A 15,682-nucleotide genomic window follows, 5' to 3' on the forward strand; every position below is an offset into this window, starting at 1 on the left:
AATTAATCTGTCTTGCCTGGCTTACCTATACTGGTTTGAATATTGGAGACTTGGATTAAGATGGGTTGGAGAAGATGGATTTCTGTCTGGCCTCTCTCAGTCCCAAGAGAGAACAACCATGTAAACAAAGAGCACAAACAAAAGCCTTTCCCCCCCAAGATTTGAAAGTATCTTGTCCTCTTATTGGTCCTTTGGGTCAGATGCTAGCCAGGTTAGCTGAGCTTAACCCTTTACATGTAACAGGATGTTGTCTGTGGCCAGGAGGGATTTTATAGCACTGTATACAGAAAGGTGGTTACCCTTCCCTTTATATTTGTGACACACCCCCCCAAATCACAGATAGGGTGAAACACTGGCTGTAATTTCTTCCTGGAGCTCTAGGAGAAAACAGAGTTAATAAGACACATGCATGTCTAAATATACTACTAACTGTATAAAGACTAACAATATTTCCCACATCTTAAGGATGATTTGGACCAGTTGATTCTGGGAAACTTTCACGGGAGAGTGCATCAGCCACTTTGTTAGAAGCTTTTGAGATGTGCTGGATGTCGAAATCAAAATCTTGGAGAGCTAAACTCCACCGAATAAGTTTTTTGTTATATTCCTTGGTGGTATGAAGCCACTGTAGCGCAGCATGGTTGGTTTGCAGGTGAAACGCAGTCCCCAAACGTGTGGGCATAGCTTTTCCAGAGCGTAGACAATAGCATAACATTCCTTTTCACTGATTGACCCGTGGCTTTCCCTCTCAGACAGCTTCTTGCTGAAAAACACGACAGGATGGAACTCTTGATTCGGTCCTTCTGGCATAAAGACTGCTCCCACACCACGCTCGGATACATCTGTGGTTACTAGGAACGATTTGTCAAAGTCTGGGACCCTTAGCACAGGGTCAGACATGAGTGTCGCTTTAAGGTGGTTAAAGGCCTTCTGACACTCTTCAGTCCACTGAACTGCATTTGGCTGTTTCTTTTTGGTTAGGTCTGTCAGTGGGGGGTGATTTGGCTGTATTGCGGTACAAATCGCCTGTAATATCCGGCCAAGACTAAGAATGATTGGACCTATTTCTTTGACTTTGGGACACGCCACTTTTGGATAGCATCCACTTTGGCCTGTAGGGGGTTGATATTCCTTGACCCACCTGGTGTCCAAGGTAAGTCACTCTGTTGAGGCCTATTTGACACTTCTTAGCCTTAACAGTTAGTCCTGCCTCCTAAAATCCATTACAATCTACATACCACACAGACTATGCTGACAGCTTGTGCCACACACACTCAAAGAAACTGCAGAACCACCTGATCAACATCCTCTACAGCAAACAGGAAAAGATTAAGAATGAGCTCTCAAAACGGGATACTCTCATAAAAAAACAACCTTCCACACAAACTTCCTCGTGGCTGGAATTTACTAAAACTAGACAAGCCATTTACAACACACACTTTGCTTCTCTACAAAAGAAAAAGGACACTAAACTTTCTAAACTACTACATGCCACAAGGGGCCACAGCAATGGTTCCCTCAACCCACCCAGCAATATTGTTAACCTATCCAACTATACTCTTAGCCCAGCAGAAGCAGCTGTCCTATCTCGGGGCCTCTCCTTCTGCCCCTCCACCCCCACGAACATGATACAGTTCTGTGGTGACCTAGAATCCTATTTTCGACGTCTCCGACTCAAGGAATATTTCCAACACACCTCTGAACAACATACTAATCCACAGAGACCTCCCTACCAACACTACAAAAAGAAGGATTCTAGGTGGACTCCTCCTGAAGGTCGAGACAGCAGACTGGACTTCTACATAGAGTGCTTCTGCTGACGTGCACGGGCTGAAATTGTGGACAAGCAGCATCACTTGCCCCACAACCTCAGCCGTGCAGAACTCAATGCCATCCACAGCCTCAGAAACAACTCTGACATCATAATCAAAAAGGCTGACAAAGGAGGTGCTGTCGTCATCATGAATAGGTTGGAGTATGAACAAGAGGCTGCTCGGCAGCTCTCCAACACCACTTTCTACAAGCCGTTACCCTCTGATCCCACTGAGAGTTACCAAAAGAAACTACAGCATTTGCTCAAGAAACTCCCTGAAAAAGCACAAGATCAAATCTGCACAGACACACCCCTGGGACCCCGACCTGGGATATTCTATCTACTACCAAAGATCCATAAACCTGGAAATCTTGGGCACCCCATCATCTCAGGCATTGGCACCCTGACAGCAGGATTGTCTGGCTATGTAGATTCACTCCTCAGGCCCTAAGCTACCAGCACTCCCAGCTACCTTCGAGACACCACTGACTTCCTGAGGAAACTACAATCCATCGGTGATCTTCCTGATAACACCATCCTGGCCACTATGGATATAGAAGCCCTCTACACCAACATTCCACACAAAGATGGACTACAAGCCGTCAAGAACACTATCCCCTATAGTTCACCACTACCTGGTGGCTGAACTTTGTGACTTTATCCTTACCCATAACTATTTTACATTTGGGGACAATGTATACCTTCAAATCAGTGGCACTGCTATGGGTACCCACATGGCCCCACAGTATGCCAACATTTTTATGGCTGACTTAGAACAATGCTTCCTCAGCTCTCGTCCCCTAACGCCCCTACTCTACTTGTGCTATATTAATGACATCTTTATCATCTGGACCCATGGAAAAGAAGCCCTTGAGGAATTCCACCATGATTTCAACAATTTCCATCCCACCATCAACCTCAGCCTGGTCCAGTCCACACAAGAGATCCACTTCCCAGACACTACAGTGCTAATAAACAATGGTCACATAAACACCACCCTATATCGGAAACCTACTGACCGCTATTCCTACCTACATGCCTCCAGCTTTCACCCTGACCACACCACACGATCCATTGTCTACAGCCAAGCTCTGCGATACAACCACATTTGCTCCAACCCCTCAGACAGAGACAAACACCTACAAGATCTCTATCAAGCATTCTTACAACTACAATACCCACCTGCGGAAGTGAAGAAACAGATTGATAGAGCCAGAAGAGTTCCCAGAAGTCACCTACTACAGGACAGGCCTAACAAAGAAAATAACAGAACGCCACTAGCTGTCACCTTCAGCCCTCAACTAAAACCCCTCCAACGCATTACCAAGGATCTACAACCTATCCTGAAGGACGACCCAACACCATCACAAATCTTGGGAGACAGGCCAGTCCTTGCCTACAGACAGACCCCCAACCTGAAGTGAATACTCCCCAGAAACCACATACCACACAACGGAACCACTAACCCAGGAACTTATCCTTGCAACAAAGCCCGTTGCCAACTGTGTCCACATATCTATTCAGGGGACACCATCACAGGGCCTAATAACATCAGCCACACTATCAGAGGCTCGTTCACCTGCACATCTGCCAATGTGATATATGCCATCATGTGCCAGCAATGCCCCTTTGCCATGTATATTGGTCAAACTGGACAGTCTCTATGTAAAAGAATAATTGGACACAAATCAGATGTCAAGAATTATAACGTTCATAAACCAGTTGGAGAACACTTCAATCTCTCTGGTCACGCGATTACAGACATGAAAGTTGCGATATTACAACAGAAAAACTTCAGAAACAGACTCCAAAGAGAGATTGCTGAATTGGAATTAATTTGCAAATTGGATACAATTAACTTAGGCTTGAATAGAGACTGGGAATGGTTGATTCATTATAAAAAGTAATGTATTTCCCCTTGTTTATTCCTCCCCCCCCCACTGTTCCTCAGATGTTCTTGTTAAACCCTGGATTTGTGCTGGAAATGGGCCACCTTGATTATCATACACATTGTAAGGAGCGTGATCACTTTAGATAAGCTATTACCAACAGGAGAGTGGGGTGTGGTGGGGGGGGAGGAAACCTGGATTTGTGCTGGAAATGCCCCACCTTGATTATCATACACATTGTAAGGAGAGTGATCACTTTAGATAAGCTATTACCAACAGGAGAGTGGGGTTTCGGGGGGAGAGAAAACCTTTTGTAGTGATAAACACCCATTTTTTCATGGTCTGCGTGTATAAAAACATCTTCTGTATTTTCCACGGTATGCATCCGATGAAGTGAGCTGTAGCTCACGAAAGCTTATGCTCAAATAAATTGGTTAGTCTCTAAGGTGCCACAAGTACTCCTTTTCTTTTTGCGAATACAGACTAACACGGCTGTTACTCTGAAACCTGTCGAAGACTTTTTGTAGATGTTCCAGGTGTTCTGCCCAGGAATCTGAAATATGGCCACATTGTCAAGGTAGGTGACTGCATATTCTCCCAATAACTCTAGGAGACCATCTACAAGTCTTTGGAAGGTGGCGGGTGCATTCCGCAGCGCAAAAGGGAGCACATTAAATTCATACAACCCAGCATGTGTGATGAAGGCTGACCTTTCCTTGGCGGATTTATCTAGTGGTACCTGCCAGTACCCCTTGGTTAAGTTCAAAGTAGAGATGAACTGGGCCCATCCCAGCTTCTCCAAAAATTCATCTGTGCATGGCATTGGATAGTTGTCTGGGCGAGTTACAGCATTTAGCTTACGGTAGTCCATGCAAAAACGTATCTCCCCTTTTGGTTTGGGAACTAGAACCACTGGAGATGCCCATGCACTGCGGGAGGGGCAGATTAAGCCCATCTGTAGCATATCCCGGATCTCCCATTCTATAGCAGTTTTAGCTTGAGGAGACACCCGGTAAGGTTGGACTTTAATTGGGTGAGCATTACCTGTGTCAATGGAGTGGTATGCCCTTTCAGTCAGTCCTGGGGTGGCTGAGAACGTTGGCAGGTAGCTAGTGCACAGCTCCTTGATCTGCTGTCGCTGCATATGCCCAAGGGTCATGGAGAGGTTCACCTCTTCCATGCCACCATCACTTTTCCTTTCGTAGTAGACACCTTCAGGCCACTCAGCGTCATCTCCTCCCTGGGCTGTTAACTGACAAACCTTTAATTCTCTGGAATAAAAGGGCTTTAGAGAATTAATATGGTACATCTTAGGCTTTCGGTTTGAAGTGGGGAATGCTATGAGATAATTAACAGCTCCCAGGCACTCTTGGACCATGAATGGCCCTTCCCACGACGCTTCCATTTTATGGGCCTGGAGCACCTTTAAGACCATGACCTGGTCCCCTACTTTGAAGGAATGCTCTCTGGCATGTTTATCATACCAGGCTTTTTGCTCTTTTTGAGCATCCTGTAGGTTTTCTTTAGCAAGGGCTAGAGAGGTTTGGAGGCTGTTTTGTAGGTTAGTTACAAAATCCAGAATGTTAGTTCCTGGAGAAGGTGTAAACCCCTCCCATTGCTGCTCCAGCAACTGTAATGGCCCCTTAACCTTGCGGCCATATACAAGTTCAAATGGGGAAAACCCTAAACTGGGATGTAGTACAGCTCTGTAGGCAAAGAGAAACTGCTGCAACTCTAGGTCCCAATCATTGGAGTGCTCATTTATATATCATGGCCCCCAAAGTTCCATTAAACTTCTCCACCACGCCATTTGTTTGATGGTGGTAAGGAGTGGTAACCAAGTGATTTACCCTATGAGCTTCCCAAAGGCTTTCCATAGTTCCTGCCAGGAAATTAGTTCCTGCATCTGTGAGGATGTCGGAGGGCCAACCTACCCTGGCAAAAATGTCTGCTAGTGCCTCGCACACACTTTTAGCCCTGGTGTTGCTTAGAGCTACTGCTTCCGGCCATCGGGTGGCAAAATCCATGAAAGTCAGTATGTACTGCTTTCCTCTGGGTGTCTTTTTCATAGATTCATAGATTCATAGACTCATAGATATTTAGGTCAGAAGGGACCATTATGATCATCTAGTCTGACCTCCTGCACAATGCAGGCCACAGAACTTCACCCACCACTCCTAAAAAAGACCTCACACCTGTATCTGTGCTATTGAAGTCCTCAAATTTTCGGAAAAGGACCCAGAATATTCACAGCTACTCACTAAAATGGAACCTCAATGATGGGGAGTGGCTGGAGAGGGGCTTTGACCCGGTCTTGGGGCTGTGGGAAGTGGCAGCTGATACGTCCCTTCACCTGCGCCACTTCCCGCAGCCCCCATTGGCCTGCAGCGGTAAACCACGGCCAGTGGGAGCTGCGATCAGCCGAACCTGCAGACGCGATAGTTAAACAAACTGGCCGGTCCCGCCAGGAGCTTTCCCTGAACAAGTGGCGTCCCAAGTTTGGGAAACACTGCACTAGGGAAATGTGGTCTAGATGAAATTACTCTAAGGTGAGTGGACCACTTGTTAAAAGACTGTGCCACTGGTTGAAAGACGGTACGCAAAGAGTAGTTCTCAATGGTTTGCAGTCAAACTAGAAGGATGTCTCTCGTGGGGTCCCACAGGGACCACTCCTGGGTTTGGGACCATTCAATATTTTCATTAATGACTTACATAATGGAGTGAAGAATATGCTTATAACATTTGAAGATGGCACCAAGCTGGGAGGGGTTGCAAGATCTATGGAGGACAGGATTAGAATTCAAAACAACCTTGACAAATTAAAGAATTAGTCTGAATTCAACAAGATGAAATTCATAGAATCATAGAATATCAGGGTTGGAGGGGACCTCAGGAGGTCATCTAGTCCAACCCCCTGCTCAAAGCAGGGCCAATCCCCAACTAAAACATCCCAGCCAGGACTTTGTCAAGCCTGACCTTAAAAACTTCTAAGGAAGGAGATTCCACCACCTCCCTAGGTAACGCATTCCAGTGTTTCACCACCCTCCTAGTGAAAAAGTTTTTCCTAATATCCAACCTAAACCTCTCCCACTGTATCTTGAGACCATTACTCCTCGTTCTGTCATCTGCTATCACTGTGAACAGTCTAGATCCATCCTCTTTGGAACCCCCTTTCAGGTAGTTGAAAGCCGCTATCAAATCCCTCCTCATTCTTCTCTTCCGCAGACTAAACAATCCCAGTTCCCTCAGCCTCTCCTCATAAGTCATGTGTTCCAGTCCCCTAATCATTTTCGTTGCCCTCCGCTGGACTCTTTGCAATTTTTCCACATCCTTCTTGTAATGTGGGGCCCAAAACTGGACACAGTACTCCAGATGAGGCCTCACCAATGTCGAATAGAGGGGAACGATCACGTCTCTCTATCTGCTGGCAACGTCTCTACATATACACCCTAAAAAGCCATTGGCCTTCTTGGCAACAATGGCACACTGTTGACTCATATCCAGCTTCTCGTTCACTGTCACCCCTAGGTCCTTCTCTGCAGAACTGCTGCCTAACCATTCGGTCCCTAGTCTGTAGCGGCGCATGGGATTCTTCCATCTTAAGTGCAGGACTCTGCACTTGTCCTTGTTGAACCTTTTAATAAAGGTAGACAGCAATTCTAAGTCAAGGAGATTTTTCTCCTGGAAGCATGGCATCTTGTCTTAGTGTCTCCTTCAGAAAGACTAAATCTAGGACTCTCCTCCCCGGCACCTCATTCACTACTGCTCAGTTCCCAGCCCATGGGAAAACAGACAGGCCATGCAAGGCACCAGTTAATGGATTGGTGATATGGACAACGGACTACCGTACCGGAACACGGCCAAGACTGCCAACTATTTTCCCATTTATCTGCGGTGTGGGTCTTGCCTACATGCTCAGGGTCTAACTGATCACCATATTTGGGGTCAGGAAGGAATTTTCCTCCAGGGGTCTGGCCATTCTTATGTTCTGACTGCTAGGTGCTGAGAGCCCACCCTGCCAGCAGAAAACAGTGGGAGCAGCCTGTGCTCAGCTGCTCTGATAGGGCTGCCAACCCTCCAGGATTGTCCTGGAGTCTTCAGGAATTAAAGATTAATCTTTAATTAAAGATAATGTCATGTGATGAAACCTCCAGGAATTCATCCAACCAAAGCTGGCAACCCTATGCTCTGACCTCAGGCCTGGTGTGTGAGGCATCCGTGCTAAGGCTGTGTGAGGGGCTGACCTGCACGCCAGCCCTTTGGCACCTTTCCCATCAACATTTATTGTTGGAGGTACATTTTATAAACTTTTCACCTACTTTTCAATTCCTGAGCTCACAATTGGGGAAAGCCTGCTAGGCCCCAAGTGTTACAACAGGTCCATTATAGCTGTTCACCACCCAAAAAACCCACCCAAAGAGTTAAAAATCCAGCCCCCTTCCCAAAAGGTGGCACTAACATGCTGTATGTAAACACTGGCTCTGCATGTGCTGAATCCCTTTGTCCTGCCCCGTGTCTGCCTTGTCTGCTTAGTCCGTGTCTGTAAGGGGCAGGGGCAGTCTCTTGCTATGTGTTTGTGCAGCACCAGATGGCCCCGGGCACTACCATACCACAAATTATCACTAATAATGGCACATGAGACGCTGTCATCACTGGAATTATCCAGCATGTGTGAGGCTTTGAAGCTAGCATGATGCTCAGTGCATGTGAGGCTCAGCTGAGACTGTGAACCCCAAACAATTAGACAATGTTTGTACAGCACTAAAAATGTTAAAGACCCAATTGTAATACTCAGCCCTTCTAATTACAGTGTAAGAAGAGCCCAGAGCAGGAAAGAGGCCTGGGCTGTGGGGGATGGAGGCCTGTGATCCAGTAAGAGGTAAATAAACCAAAACAATTTACATAATATTGGGCATCAAGACAGGTGAAACGGAGGTACCAGAAGGGTGAGGGCCAGGCCCTTTCCCCAGCCTGACTAAGGGGTTTGAATGAGTCAATCTGGAGCATGCCTTCACTTCTGAAAGCGGGGCGGCGGGGGGCAGGAGCTAGGGCTGCCTGGTCCCTGTGAGCTGTGGCTGGAACTGCCACGATGCTGAATGCAGAAATATTGGCTGTGGTTTTTTAGTCCAAAAGCTGAGTCCAAATGGCACAGCAGGCAGGCAGCCTGGATTCTGTTCTCAGTCCCCCTTTGCCTCCAGCACACACAGGGTACATCTACACCACAAATTAAGGTGTAACAGTAGCATGGCTAGTCGTACCCACGCTTGCGTTCCTCTAGCTAGCATGGGTAACAATAGCAGTGAAGGTGTAGTTGCAAGGACTTAAGCATGGGCTAGCTGCCCCAGCACAAGCCTGCTGGGTACCCTGGGTATGTACTTGGGTTGCTAGCCACACTTAAGCCTGTGCTGTCATGTCTTCACTACCATTGTTACCCATGCTAGCTAGATTAAAGATAGCAGGGGTAGGCCTACCCAGGTGCCAATCACATCTTAATTTGCAATTTAGACGCATTCTAAGTCCTTCAGAAGAGTGGGAAGTGGCAGGCCTCTCCAGGCAGGTAAGGAGCACAGAAGTGCTGTGGTTGTCTTCAATGCCCAGCCACAATGTGATGGGAAGTTAAGAACAACCCTCGGACTCTTAAATCAGGGCCCTTCCCCTCTGACTGCTGTGGAGGAACACTGCGCTTCTGATGGACATGATGCCGACAATCGGCAGATTATTATTTAGTTGGGCTTGGAAACTGAAAAGCAGTTACTTGGCAAGAACAACACACTTTTATTGAAATGTAATTGGGGCCCGGTGCCAGCTTGGCTCCTGCAGAAGGAACTGTGCTCGTCACATCATGGGTGTGAGTCCTGTTCCAGAAGGAGCTCAAAAGGAGAAAATGCAGTCTCTTTGCAGCCCCATACCCCGAGATCAGTGCTAAACACAGTTGCATAATATATAATAAGGAAAAAATGCGCAAGATACAAAGAGCTCTGTATTGTGAATTATTTACACCTGCGGAGAAGTGGCAGGTGGGGCTCTGGGCTCATGTACTTGCCTGTCAATCAGTGTTTAAGCCAAGGATGCATGGGCAATACCTTCCAGCTTTGGACAAATTATTCTCCCCTCACTGTGTTTCCTGCAAAATCAAATCCTGCATAGATGCAGGAGTGCACACTTTCACCAGTGTCACTGGGGCCCTCCAAACTCTGGTCACTTCAACCAGCTAGCAAGTTAGTGCTAGAGTCAGTGCTCGGAAGCAGGGGACAGCTCTAGGGCAGTGCCCAAGCACATGGTCAGTCTAACTTAGCTGGAGAGCTGAATGGTGCAAACACCTGTCAGCAGAGCCCATAGCCATACCAGTTCTTTGTCCAAGAGTGAGGGTAATTAACCATTGGAACAACTTCCGAGGGGCGTGGTGGTTTCTCAATCACTGAGCATTTTTAAATCAAGACTGGGTATTCTTCTAAGAGATCTGCAAGAATTATCCTGGGGCATGACTCTGGCCAATGTTACATAGCAAGTCAGACTGGATGATCACAGTGCTCCCTTCTGGCCTTGGAATCTCTGAACCTAAGCAGAATTGTCAGATCAGTGTCTGATGGGAGACCTCTAGGAAAATCTAAGGTGCTGCATGGAGCATGTGGGTGACTCAGTAAGGGGTGCTCTCCACTCTAAGCCATCATGACACCAATGCCCCACTGTGGCAGTAGAGGGTATTGTGCTTCAGGGAGCACGTGGGTGGCTCAGAAGGGCGCATTGTCCCCTCCCAGTCAGTTCTGGCACCGATGTTGCAATGTGGACTTAGTGGGTACTGGGCTGCAGGTGGCTCAGAGGGGTAGTAGAGAGACAAGCTGTGCGAGGTAATACCTTTTACTGGAACAACTTCTGCTTCAACATAGAGCTCTTCTCTGTGCAGGCTTACCGTGGGCAGCTCCCAGTCAGCAGCACAGCGAGGGTGCAGAGGCAGGCTTCCTGCCTGTCCTGACACCGCAGACTACACTGCGCCCCGGAAGCGGCCAGCAGCAGGTCTGGCTCCACACAGCTCTCACTCACAGGTACTGCCTCCCCCAGCTCCTGTTGGCCGGGAACTGGCCAATGGAGGTGCGGAGCCAGTGCTTGGGGGGAAAGCAGCGCGCGGAGCCCCCTGGCCCCCCGCCTAGGAGCCAGACCTGCTGCTGGCCGCTTCCAGGGCACAGCACAGTGTCAGAACAGGTAGGGACTAGCCTGCTTTAGCCAGGCAGCACCGCCGATGGGACTTCTAACGGCCCCGTCGGCAGTGCTGACCAGAGGTGCCGTGACCCAGTGCCTTCCATTTTGCAACCCAGTACTGGGTCGCAACCCATAGTTTGAAAACCACTCTCCTAAGACGTGCTAGCTTGTTCATCACATCTTATATGCTGCCATCTAAGGCTCTGAAAGAGGGACCTGTGCAGGCTGTTATATTGACTGTCGCACTAACAGAAAGGAACCGCGTCACTCTCAGGACTTGTCGGCACAACAAAGCTGCACCGGTTTAACCTCTGCTGTGATTTTTGAACCAACTTAGTTAAATGGGTGTATAAGGCTGTGTGGATGCTCATAGTTCCGTTTAACTAAAGTTGATTCCTTCTTGAGTTTTGCTAAATGAAATGAGCCTGCTTTATGCTTAACTACAAGTGTCCACACAGCCCTGTACACTGATTTAACTAAACTGGTTTTAAGTCACCCCTTAGGGTTCCCCTTTCTCATGTAAACAAGGCCTCATTTTAGGGTGCAGCTTTGGGTGTGCCAGGTCCTTCTCAAGTGAGCACGTTCATTTGGCTGACCCTGCTCCACCTGGGAGAGCCCTGCCTAGCAGCTGGGGCAGCCTGTTCCTGAGGACAGCCACTTCAAGGTAGGAGCTGATTATGAAGAGTTCCTGCCTTCCCCCAAATCAGATGGGGAGAGGAAACCTGTGGTGGGATCGTACCAGCTCCTCTGGAAGCTCAGCAGGTAGGGTAGTGCGTGCCATCTGGCAAAGGTGCCAGATTACCAGTGAGAATGGGCCTGTCGCTCGGGGTGCAGGAAGGGGTACCACTGTTGCTCAGGGTAGGGGGACTAGCTGTGGGCTGACCCCCGTCACTCAGGATAGGGGGGTTAATTGAGGGACTGACCTCATGGCTAGTGAGCAGCAGAAGGGGTGATGCTTGTCACTCAAGGCAGGGAGATGGGCAGGAGCTGACCCTGTCGCTCAGTTTTATGCGGAAGCGACAGCAGTGGTGGTGACCCCATCCCCAAGCTGTCCTTGTTTATACATAAAGAGCGTTTGATACTTTACAGCGTGCTTTCTCATTAAAATGAAGGAAGCAGCTGGCAAGAGCCGGAGATGATTTTCTGTTGCTGAGCCTCAGATCCTGCCCGTGACTCTGAGGCACAATAAACCATTCACAGCAGCCTGACCACTTGCCACTGGGGAGCTAGTCCCCGCCTCATCCCTTGCCTCCTGCGCTGGGAACAGGCCAGGCAAACCCTGCTCCTCCTAGCCCAGGGGCAGCTTTGGCATCTCCCGCTAGGCTTTGGCAGTCAGTCAGGTGGCTGGTGTCAGCCTCTGTTTGGGAGGGCTGCTGCCGCCAACAGTTTGGCCTGGAGCAAATGGCATCCCTGCACTGCCTCCCTGCAGGTCGGGAGCACAGGAAACTGATGGTCTCTTTTAAGGCTCCAAATTTCAGGGACAAGCTGTTTAAAAATGGGACATTTGGGGGTTGGACTAGATGACCTTCTGGGGTCCCTTCCAACCCTGATATTCTATGATTCTACTTTACAGACATGCCTGTGAGGCTGTACGTGGAAGCATGTGCCAGGGGCTTGAGCACAGGATGGGGGTCAGAAAGTCATGGTGCAGATACCAGTGCATAAGGGAGGCTCTGAGAAGGTCATATGTCAGCCCCATGCCTCAGTTTCTCTATTTGTAAACTTAGAATAATGCTAGATCTGTGTCTCCCAGAGGACTGTGAGAAGTAGTTATTTATTTGCAGTTATAGTTAGCTGGGCTCTCTCACCTGTTTGTTGCATCCACCTGCTATCTCTCAGCTTCCACTTGGATTGTAATCTCTTCAAAGCAGGGATTGTTGTCTTGTTCTCTGTGTCTACAATACCTTCCTTCATTAGATCACACAGACCAACTGGGGTCTCTAGGCCATACTGCAATAATAACAACCATCAAGTCAGTATAATTAAAAACAGAACTCTGATTTTTAAACATACCAGGGGGCACTAGCCAGGATGTAGCCAGGACCCTCCCAGTTCCACTGTGATGCAGCTGCTTTGCACCATGCAGCTGTCTGAGTCTCACCAAAGGCTTCCTTTCTTTCCAGGCTTCTCTCTCTCCCACCAGCTGTGAAATTCAATCCAGGGCAAGGCTGAAAAAATGGACAAGTCCCCATCAAGGGAAATACTTTGGCTCCTCCGGGGCTATATAAATCCCTTCTTGATAAGGAAAAGAGAAAAAAAATGTGATTTTTCTTTCGCCTGAGGAGGGTTAGGAGCAAGGACGCTGTAGTGACTTACAGCACAGAAACAGCAGACCTAGGTGGGCATATATAGCGTTCAATCCCACTCTCTCCTAGTGTGTAGGCTCACAAACAGACCCACAGTCCCTTTTATCTGCTTTCACCAGAGACCATTCAAATTTATTACCAGAATGTCATTGCTGGCAAGGCAGCGCTCTGTTTCCCCAGAACAGGGGTGCTGCGGTTTTCTCTGAGGCCCAGTCCTGGGTGGTCTGGCTTCCCACAGTGTTTGTTAACCCAACGATCTGAATGCACTCACTCTCTCTCTCTCTCTCTCTCTCTCTCTCTCTCGCCCCTCTTTAGGCTCTCAGCCACCATGCTGAAGTCAAACAAGACAATAGTGATAGTGGTCCTGGCAGTTCAGTCCATTGTTTTCATGTGCTTCCTCGCTCAGCTTCGCAGCAGCTATCCCCCGCAGGAACAGAAACCAGCTCAGGTGCACATTCTCATTCTCTCCTCCTGGAGGTCAGGATCTTCCTTCACTGGCCAGCTCTTCAGCCAGCACCCTGATGTCTTCTACCTGATGGAGCCTGCCTGGCACGTGTGGACAGCCATGTACCAGAACAGGGCCAAAACCTTACAGATGGCAGCACGTGACCTCATCAGGTCTGTCTTTCTGTGCGACATGTCTGTGTTTGATGCCTACATGTCTACGCGGAGGAATAAATCTGATTTATTTCAGTGGGAGACCAGCCGGGCTCTGTGTTCCCCCCCTGCATGTGACCTCTTCCAGCGCAACCACATCATTTCCAAAACCGCCTGCAAGACCCTCTGCAGCAGGTATCCATTCAGCAAGGTGGAGGAGGCTTGCAAGACCTATAGCCACACAGTCCTCAAGGAGGTCCGGTTCTTTGATCTGATGGTTCTCTATCCCCTTCTCACTGACCCCTCCCTGAATCTCAAAATCATTCACTTGGTTCGTGACCCCAGGGCTGTGTTCCACTCTCGTGAGAAAACAGTGGCTGCTCTGATGCGCGACAGTAACATGGTGGTGGGGCCCCAGAAGAACCAAGGGGAGAGTGGGCCATACAATGTGATGCAAGAAATCTGTAAAAGTCACATCCGTATTTATACTGAAGGCAGCCAGGCCCTTCCCAGCTTCCTCAAAGGCCGCTACATGCTGGTGCGCTACGAAGATATTGTCAACGATCCCCTGGCGAAGGCTGAACAGTTGTACAAGTTTGCAGAGCTCCACTTCACACCCAAACTTCAGGTGTGGGTGTACAACATTACTCATGGGAAAGGCCTAGGGATGCAGGCCTTTGACATCAGCTCCAGAGATGCAGTGAATGTGTCCCAGGCCTGGAGGAAGAACCTGCCTTTCCAGAAAATAGAAAAGTTGCAAAATGTGTGCAAGGATGCCATGGACCTGTTGGGTTATCGACTACTGATGTCCAAGGAAGAACAGAAAGATACGGCACTGAACCTGTTATTTACTCAGGGCCCTCCGCCCGGTGACACAGGGAGCTGAATGCAGAAAATTTGCCTCCTGTTTGTCAGCTGAAGGCTGCAGAATTCAGAACAGTGTGCACAAGTGAAAGTGTGTGTGCGTGTGCGCGCGCATGTGTCCAGTGTGATAATAGCACCTGAAACAGAGCACAGTTGGAGGCAGTGAGATCACGGCTAACTTTCTTCCCTGCGTAACTCTGCTGTGCAATCTCCACACTAAAAATACATTAAAGCAATAAATAAATGACATTAGGTTGGAAGCACCCTTCAAGGCCCCGCAGCAAAGCAAGCCTTGTTTTTTCTGAAAAAGTCCACAATTTAGGAGGGACAGTAAAAGGAGAAAACGCAGCTGAGAGGGAACAGAACATCCAACAAACAGGACCCAAAAGAGTCAGAAACCTCCCAGAAGGCCAATTTAATTAAACACCAAGAAAACTACAATTAGCAGGTGTATTCCTGGAGACCAGAAGGCACAGTGAGTGTACAGGTAGGGACCTATGTGTCTGACAAATTCCATGAAGGTGTAAATGATGCCACAGGAGAAATGGATTTGGTTAGAATTGAGTTTCTGGGTAGCTTCTTTTCTGAGAGTACTGAGCTTTCTAGTCCAGCTTTCTTTTTCTCCACTTCTGTGCCTGAGCATCCACCACTGGTTAACAGTGTTGGAAAGTATTGTGTTTGTTTACTGTATAACACCAGTGTGGAACAGGGGACAAGAACAGCCATGGCTGAACCAGTAAAAGGGAAATCAGTTCTCTCTGGGTTTGAATAGTTGGATCCATTTCTGGGAATATGTAAACCCACTTGTCCTAGTAAAATAATAATCTTCTGATCTTCAGAAATAATAATTTCTTCCCCAAGAGATCTCAAAGACAATGTCTAAGACTGAGACCCCAGCCCTGTATGATCAGTTATAGCCAAAGAAATTAAATACAAAAAAGTGTATTAACACAATGTTAAGGCTGAGAATTTAAACACATGAGAATATTCTAAAGGTGCTCAGATTACACAGCGCT

At 48.1% G+C, this 15,682-nt stretch overlaps 1 protein-coding gene across 2 annotated transcripts in view; it reads left to right on the top strand.

Moving 5' to 3' along the window:
- Nucleotides 1-14,688, top strand: part of LOC140896048 (carbohydrate sulfotransferase 6-like) — a 29,452-nt gene extending 14,764 nt beyond the window's left edge. For both annotated transcript variants that reach the window (XM_073307046.1, XM_073307047.1), the window contains exon 2: nt 13,521-14,688. In XM_073307046.1, coding sequence (XP_073163147.1) covers nt 13,534-14,688 — 1,155 coding nt within the window. In that variant the 5' untranslated portion in view covers nt 13,521-13,533. The remainder of the gene's footprint in view (nt 1-13,520) is intronic.
- Nucleotides 14,689-15,682: the final 994 nt, after the last annotated feature.

The sequence above is a fragment of the Lepidochelys kempii genome, chromosome 12 (genome assembly GCF_965140265.1).
Source record: "Lepidochelys kempii isolate rLepKem1 chromosome 12, rLepKem1.hap2, whole genome shotgun sequence".
Taxonomy (NCBI): Eukaryota; Metazoa; Chordata; order Testudines; family Cheloniidae; genus Lepidochelys; species Lepidochelys kempii.